At 47.6% G+C, this 8,575-nt stretch overlaps 1 protein-coding gene across 1 annotated transcript in view; it reads right to left on the bottom strand.

The window, feature by feature from the left end:
• The window catches only part of LOC129834957 (mucin-2-like), a 92,733-nt gene extending 89,469 nt beyond the window's left edge, over positions 1-3,264 (bottom strand). Inside the window, exon 1 of the mRNA XM_055900325.1 lies at positions 3,226-3,264. Coding sequence (XP_055756300.1) covers positions 3,226-3,264 — 39 coding nt within the window. The remainder of the gene's footprint in view (positions 1-3,225) is intronic.
• Between the last annotated feature and the right edge of the window lie 5,311 nt (positions 3,265-8,575).

Here is an 8,575-nt window from a genome sequence, read left to right as displayed (position 1 = left end):
AGAAGAGAGGAGGAGAGAGGATGAGAGGAGAAGAGAGGAGAAGAGAAGAGAGGAGAGGAGAAGATAAGAGAGGAGGAGATGGAGAGGATGAGAGAGGAGAGGATGAGATGGAGAAGAGAGAAGAGACAGGAGGAGAGAGGTGGTTAGAAACACACAAACAAAGGTTCGTTCCAACACAAGACCATAACCTTCAACAGTGTTTTCATCAGAAGGTAGAAAGACTTCACCATTTCCCACAAAGACAACAGAACACTAGTTCTGGGGGACTGTCTGCCAGTGAAACAGATGTGTAGAAGGACTCCAGTGGGGCAGAGAAACACCAGAGTAAAGACATTTCAAAACAATATACAATTAAGGAATAAAGACATTTCAAATGTCATATTATGTCTATATACAGTGTTGTAACGATGTACAAATAGTTAAAGTACAAAAGGGAAAATAATTAAACATAAATATGGGTTGTATTTATGATTTATTTATTTGTTTATTTGTGAAGAACAAACAATGGTGTTTGTTCTTCACTGGTTGCCCTTTTCTTGTGGCAACAGGTCACACATCTTGCTGCTGTGATGGAACACTGTGGTATTTCACCCAGTAGATATGGGAGTTTATCAGAATCGGGTTTGTTTTCAAATTCTTTGTGTATCTGTGTAATCTGAGGGAAATATGTGTCTCTAATAAGGTCATACATTGGGCAGGAGGTTAGGAAGTGCAGCTCAGTTTCCACCTCATTTTGTGGGCAGTGATCACATAGCCTGTCTTCTCTTGAGAGCCATGTCTGCCTACGGCGGCCTTTCTCAATAGCAAGGCTATGCTCACTGAGTCTGTACATAGTCAAAGCTCTCCTTAAGTTTGGGTCAGTCACAGTGGTCAGGTATTCTGCCACAGGGTTCTCTCCCTCTCCCTCCACCCTCTCTCTCTCCCTCCCCTCTCCCTCCCCCTCTCTCCCTCCCTCTCCCCCCCCCCCCCCCCTCTCCCTCTCCAAAGCGTGTGCAGCAGCAGAGCAGACAGGGCAGCCAGGCGGGCGCTAGGTGGTCGAGAGGAGGCAGGCCGGTGACTGTTGTGCCTAAATAAAGCCTTGGTTCCTGGAGAATAGTCTACTCTAGTAACCCAATGACAAGACCAGCTGTATGTCTGTCTGTCAGCCTACTCTAGTAACCCACTGACAAGACCAGCTGTCTGTCTGTCTGTCTGTCAGTCTACTCTAGTAACCCAATGACAAGACCAGCTGTCTGTCTGTCTGTCTGTCAGTCTACTCTAGTAACCCACTGACAAGACCAGCTGTATGTCTGTCTGTCAGTCTACTCTAGTAAACCAACTGACAAGACCAGCTGTCTGTCTGTCTGTCTGTATGTCTGTCAGTCAGTCTACTCTAGTAACCCAATGACAAGACCAGCTGTCTGCCTGTCTGTCTGTTTGCCTGTCTGTCTGTTTGCCTGTCTGTCTGTCTGTCTGCCTACAGATTCCTTCTGCACCACATGTCGTAGACTCTCTAATAAAACTATTCTGGCCAATAATCACCCAGCAACAGTCATATAACCTATACCATGACACCCTATTTACCTAAATAGTACACTACTATAGACCAGAGCCCTATTCCCTATATAGTGGTACTACTATAGACCAGAGCCCTATTCCCTATATAGTGGTACTACTATAGACCAGAGCCCTATTCCCTATATAGTGGTACTACTATAGACCAGAGCCCTATTCCCTATATAGTGGTACTACTATAGACCAGAGCCCTATTCCCTATATAGTGGTACTACTATAGACCAGAGCCCTATTCCCTATATAGTGGTACTACTATAGACCAGAGCCCTATTCCCTATATAGTGGTACTACTATAGACCAGAGCCCTATTCCCTATATAGTGGTACTACTATAGACCAGAGCCCTATTCCCTATATAGTGGTACTACTATAGACCAGAGCCCTATTCCCTATATAGTGGTACTACTATAGACCAGAGCCCTATTCCCTATATAGTGGTACTACTATAGACCAGAGCCCTATTCCCTATATAGTGGTACTACTATAGACCAGAGCCCTATTCCCTATATAGTGGTACTACTATAGACCAGAGCCCTATTCCCTATATAGTGGTACTACTATAGACCAGAGCCCTATTCCCTATATAGTGGTACTACTATAGACCAGAGCCCTATTCCCTATATAGTGGTACTACTATAGACCAGAGCCCTATTCCCTATATAGTGGTACTACTATAGACCAGAGCCCTATTCCCTATATAGTGGTACTACTATAGACCAGTGACCTATTCCCTATATAGTGGTACTACTATAGACCAGAGCCCTATTCCCTATATAGTGGTACTACTATAGACCAGAGCCCTATTCCCTATATAGTGGTACTACTATAGACCAGAGCCCTATTCCCTATATAGTGGTACTACTATAGACCAGAGCCCTATTCCCTATATAGTGGTACTACTATAGACCAGAGCCCTATTCCCTATATAGTGGTACTACTATAGACCAGAGCCCTATTCCCTATATAGTGGTACTACTATAGACCAGGGCCCTATTCCCTATATAGTGGTACTACTATAGACCAGAGCCCTATTCCCTATATAGTGGTACTACTATAGACCAGAGCCCTAGTCCCTATATAGTGGTACTACTATAGACCAGAGCCCTATTCCCTATATAGTGGTACTACTATAGACCAGAGCCCTATTCCCTATATAGTACACTACTATAGACCAGAGCCCTATATAGTGGTACTACTATAGACCAGAGCCCTATATAGTGGTACTACTATAGACCAGAGCCCTATTCCCTATATAGTGTAGTACTTTAAACAGACAGGCAGACAGTGGTAGATAAGGCTAGTCTAGCTAGACTAACCGTGTGACTTGGTTCATGAGAACAATTAACCTGCATTATCTTGTGTTGACATAACTCCATCAATAAAGGTTGTACACACACACACACACACGCACGCACACACACACACAGACACACACAGGCACACACACAGACACACACACACAGGTCATATGTAACCCCAGCGGTGTAGTGTGAAGACACCAGAAGAGGTGAATGGTGTTTAACTGTTACAGAGGAATCTCTAGTTAATGGTTCATTAAAGGTTTCAACACACAGAGGAAGATGAGGGGCTTTTACTGACCCGCCCTGACACATGTTTAGGGGTTTAGTCTGCCCTCACTGTGGAGGAAGTCTCTTAGGCTAGTCATGGCTACCTCACTGTGGAGGAAGTCTCTTAGAACGGGGCTAGTCATGGCTGCCCTCACTGTGGAGGAAGTCTCTTAGAACGGGGCTAGCCATGGCTGCCCTCACTGTGGAGGAAGTCTCTTAGAACGGGGCTAGCCATGGCTGCCCTCACTGTGGAGGAAGTCTCTTAGAACGGGGCTAGCCATGGCTGCCCTCACTGTGGAGGAAGTCTCTTAGAACGGGGCTAGCCATGGCTGCCCTCACTGTGGAGGAAGTCTCTTAGAACGGGGCTAGCCATGGCTGCCCTTACTGTGGAGGAAGTCTCTTAGAACGGGGCTAGCCATGGCTGCCCTCACTGTGGAGGAAGTCTCTTAGAACGGGGCTAGCCATGGCTGCCCTCACTGTGGAGGAAGTCTCTTAGAACGGGGCTAGCCATGGCTGCCCTCACTGCCCTCACTGTGGAGGAAGTCTCTTAGAACGGGGCTAGTCATGGCTGCCCTCACTGTGGAGGAAGTCTCTTAGAACGGGGCTAGTCATGGCTGCCCTCACTGTGGAGGAAGTCTCTTATAACGGGGCTAGCCATGGCTGCCCTTACTGTGGAGGAAGTCTCTTAGAACGGGGCTAGCCATGGCTGCCCTCACTGTGGAGGAAGTCTCTTAGAACGGGGCTAGCCATGGCTGCCCTCACTGTGGAGGAAGTCTCTTAGAACGGGGCTAGCCATGGCTGCCCTCACTGTGGAGGAAGTCTCTTAGAACGGGGCTAGCCATGGCTGCCCTCACTGTGGAGGAAGTCTCTTAGAACGGGGCTAGTCATGGCTGCCCTCACTGTGGAGGAAGTCTCTTAGAACGGGGCTAGCCATGGCTGCCCTCACTGTGGAGGAAGTCTCTTAGAACGGGGCTAGTCATGGCTGCCCTCACTGTGGAGGAAGTCTCTTAGAACGGGGCTAGCCATGGCTGCCCTCACTGTGGAGGAAGTCTCTTAGAACGGGGCTAGCCATGGCTGCCATCACTGTGGAGGTGTGGCTAGCCGTGGGAGTTCTCGTTGTGTATTCATGTGTGTGTACAAAACTGCGCATGGACTTTATCTGTGTCTACACGCATACTGTTCTGTGTGTGAGTGAGTTATTATCAGATTGTTATGTCTGTGTGTCTGTGTGTGTGTGTGTGTGTGTGTGTGTGTGTGTGTGTGTGTGTGTGTGTGTGTGTGTGTGTGTGTGTGTGTGTGTGTGTGTGTGTGTGTGTGTGTGTGTGTGTGTGTGTGTGTGTGTGTGTGTGTGTGTGTGTGTGTGTGTACAGGAGGCACAGTGATATGTTCCCAGGCTGACTGAGTTACAACAGGCTAGAAAACAACACTTTGCGCTGCTTGTGTCTCCTTCCTCCCAGGTGTCCCTGCCACCCCTGGCTACCCTCCTTGCCCTCTGTCACAGGAAGAGGGGGAGAATAGCTACCCTCCTTGCCCTCTGTCACAGGAAGAGGGGGAGAATAGCTACCCTCCTTGCCCTCTGTCACAGGAAGAGGGGGAGAATAGCTACCCTCCTTGCCCTCTGTCACAGGAAGAGGGGGAGAATAGCTACCCTCCTTGCCCTCTGTCACAGGAAGAGGGGGAGAATAGCTACCCTCCTTGCCCTCTGTCACAGGAAGAGGGGGAGAATAGCTACCCTCCTTGCCCTCTGTCACAGGAAGAGGGGGAGAATAGCTACCCTCCTTGCCCTCTGTCACAGGAAGAGGGGGAAAATAGCTACCCTCCTTGCCCTCTGTCACAGGAAGAGGGGGAGAATAGCTACCCTCCTTGCTCTCTGTCACAGGAAGAGGGGGATAATAGCTACCCTCCTTGCCCTCTGTCACAGGAAGAGGGGGAGAATAGCTACCCTCCTTGCCCTCTGTCACAGGAAGAGGGGGAGAATAGCTACCCTCCTTGCCCTCTGTCACAGGAAGAGGGGGAGAATAGCTACCCTCCTTGCCCTCTGTCACAGGAAGAGGGGGAGAATAGCTACCCTCCGTGCCCTCTGTCACAGGAAGAGGGGGAGAATAGCTACCCTCCTTGCCCTCTGTCACAGGAAGAGGGGGAGAATAGCTACCCTCCTTGCCCTCTGTCACAGGAAGAGGGGGAGAAAGGGGGGGAGAAAGAGAAGGGGGAGAAGGGGGTAGAGAGAACAGGGGTGGCTCTCTTTATCTGCCTCTAATCTCTTTGATGCTGTCTAGGGATTTCAGCACAATTTAATTAGGTTGTTATTCAGGCAGGGGATTTCTCTGCCTCCGGTGTCGGCTGTTATCCTATAGAGTTTGGAGAAAGTACAGGCCCTCTTAACGTCTATGAAAAGGTCTAATTTCACACACCGTTCATTCTCCTATTAATACCATATGCAAAAATGTTGTCATTACCGTATAGGGTTTAGAGAGGGTGAGGTCATTACCGTATAGGGTTTAGAGAGGGTGAGGTCATTACCGTATAGGGTTTAGAGAGGCAGAGGGTGATGTCATTACCGTATAGGGTTTAGAGAGGGTGATGTCATTACCGTATAGGGTTTAGAGAGGCAGAGGGTGATGTCATTACCGTATAGGGTTTAGAGAGGCAGAGGGTGATGTCATTACCGTATAGGGTTTAGAGAGGCAGAGGGTGATGTCATTACCGTATAGGGTTTAGAGAGGCAGAGGGTGATGTCATTACCGTATAGGGTTTAGAGAGGCAGAGGGTGAGGTCATTACCGTATAGGGTTTAGAGAGGCAGAGGGTGATGTCATTACCGTATAGGGTTTAGAGAGGCAGAGGGTGATGTCATTACCGTATAGGGTTTAGAGAGGCAGAGGGTGATGTCATTACCGTATAGGGTTTAGAGAGGCAGAGGGTGATGTCATTACCGTATAGGGTTTAGAGAGGGTGATGTCATTACCGTATAGGGTTTAGAGAGGCAGAGGGTGATGTCATTACCGTATAGGGTTTAGAGAGGCAGAGGGTGATGTCATTACCGTATAGGGTTTAGAGAGGCAGAGGGTGATGTCATTACCGTATAGGGTTTAGAGAGGCAGAGGGTGATGTCATTACCGTATAGGGTTTAGAGAGGCAGAGGGTGAGGTCATTACCGTATAGGGTTTAGAGAGGCAGAGGGTGAGGTCATTACCGTATAGGGTTTAGAGAGGCAGAGGGTGAGGTCATTACCGTATAGGGTTTAGAGAGACAGAGGGTGATGTCATTACCGTATAGGGTTTAGAGAGGCAGAGGGTGATGTCATTACCGTATAGGGTTTAGAGAGGGTGAGGTCATTACCGTATAGGGTTTAGAGAGGCAGAGGGTGATGTCATTACCGTATAGGGTTTAGAGAGGCATAGGGTGATGTCATTACCGTATAGGGGTTTAGAGAGGCAGAGGGTGATGTCATTACCGTATAGGGTTTAGAGAGGCAGAGGGTGAGGTCATTACCGTATAGGGTTTAGAGAGGCAGAGGGTGATGTCATTACCGTATAGGGTTTAGAGAGGGTGAGGTCATTACCGTATAGGGTTTAGAGAGGCAGAGGGTGATGTCATTACCGTATAGGGTTTAGAGAGGGTGAGGTCATTACCGTATAGGGTTTAGAGAGGCAGAGGGTGATGTCATTACCGTATAGGGTTTAGAGAGGCAGAGGGTGATGTCATTACCGTATAGGGTTTAGAGAGGCAGAGGGTGAGGTCATTACCGTATAGGGTTTAGAGAGGGTGAGGTCATTACCGTATAGGGTTTAGAGAGGGTGATGTCATTACCATATAGGGTTTAGAGAGGGTGAGGTCATTACCGTATAGGGTTTAGAGAGGCAGAGGGTGATGTCATTACCGTATAGGGTTTAGAGAGGCAGAGGGTGATGTCATTACCGTATAGGGTTTAGAGAGGCAGAGGGTGATGTCATTACCGTATAGGGTTTAGAGAGGCAGAGGGTGATGTCATTACCGTATAGGGTTTAGAGAGACACGAGGGTGATGTCATTACCGTATAGGGGTTGGAGAGGCAGAGGGTGAGGTCATTACCGTATAGGGTTACATCGACTCTAAATATGACCGGCAGGATATATGTGTTAAAAAATTCAGCGACTCCACGAATGGTGGTCCTCAAGAGAATCTGACAGTGATTTGGTGGTCCCAGGAACACACACAGTCACAGACACACAGACACCCAGTCACAGACACCCAGTCACAGACACACAGACACAGACACCCAGTCACAGACACACAGACACAGACACCCAGTCACAGACACACAGACACAGTCACACAGACACACAGTCACACAGACACACAGTCACACAGACCTGTCTTTTTCTCTCCTGTTCTCCCAGTGTGTTTACCATGTAGGCATGTAGGCTGAGTCCTGTAGAACGATGCCATTGTAGAGGCTGTCCAGAGTCCTCCAACTCTCTCTCCTTCTCCACGCTTCACAAAATAACACTGGCAAGCCCCTCTGCTTCCCCTCTACTTCCTGTCTGATTTCTGTGGTTGTATTATATGAATGTTCCATAGTACATTCTTTACTATCATGTTGGAATAAATCTAATGGTATTTGTCACATGCGCCGAATACAACAGATGTAGTAGACCTCACAGTGAAATGCTGAATACAACAGGTGTAGTAGACCTCACAGTGAAATGCTGAATACAACAGGTGTAGTAGACCTCACAGTGAAATGCTGAATACAACAGGTGTAGTAGACCTCACAGTGAAATGCTGAATACAACAGGTGTAGTAGACCTCACAGTGAAATGCTGAATACAACAGATGTAGTAGACCTCACAGTGAAATGCTGAATACAACAGGTGTAGTAGACCTCACAGTGAAATGCTGAATACAACAGGTGTAGTAGACCTCACAGTGAAATGCTGAATACAACAGGTGTAGTAGACCTCACAGTGAAATGCTGAATACAACAGGTGTAGTAGACCTCACAGTGAAATGCTGAATACAACAGGTGTAGTAGACCTCACAGTGAAATGCTGAATACAACAGGTGTAGTAGACCTCACAGTGAAATGCTGAATACAACAGGTGTAGTAGACCTCACAGTGAAATGCTGAATACAACAGGTGTAGTAGACCTCACAGTGAAATGCTGAATACAACAGGTGTAGTAGACCTCACAGTGAAATGCTGAATACAACAGGTGTAGTAGACCTCACAGTGAAATGCTGAATACAACAGGTGTAGTAGACCTCACAGTGAAATGCTGAATACAACAGGTGTAGTAGACCTCACAGTGAAATGCTGAATACAACAGGTGTAGTAGACCTCACAGTGAAATGCTGAATACAACAGGTGTAGTAGACCTCACAGTGAAATGCTGAATACAACAGGTGTAGTAGACCTCACAGTGAAATGCTGAATACAACAGATGTAGTAGACCTCACAGTGAAATGCTGAATA

Source organism: Salvelinus fontinalis, chromosome 35 (assembly GCF_029448725.1).
Source record: "Salvelinus fontinalis isolate EN_2023a chromosome 35, ASM2944872v1, whole genome shotgun sequence".
Classification (NCBI taxonomy): Eukaryota; Metazoa; Chordata; class Actinopteri; order Salmoniformes; family Salmonidae; genus Salvelinus; species Salvelinus fontinalis.
Note: the sequence above shows the minus strand (reverse complement) of the source record. Positions and strands in the feature narration are given on the sequence as shown.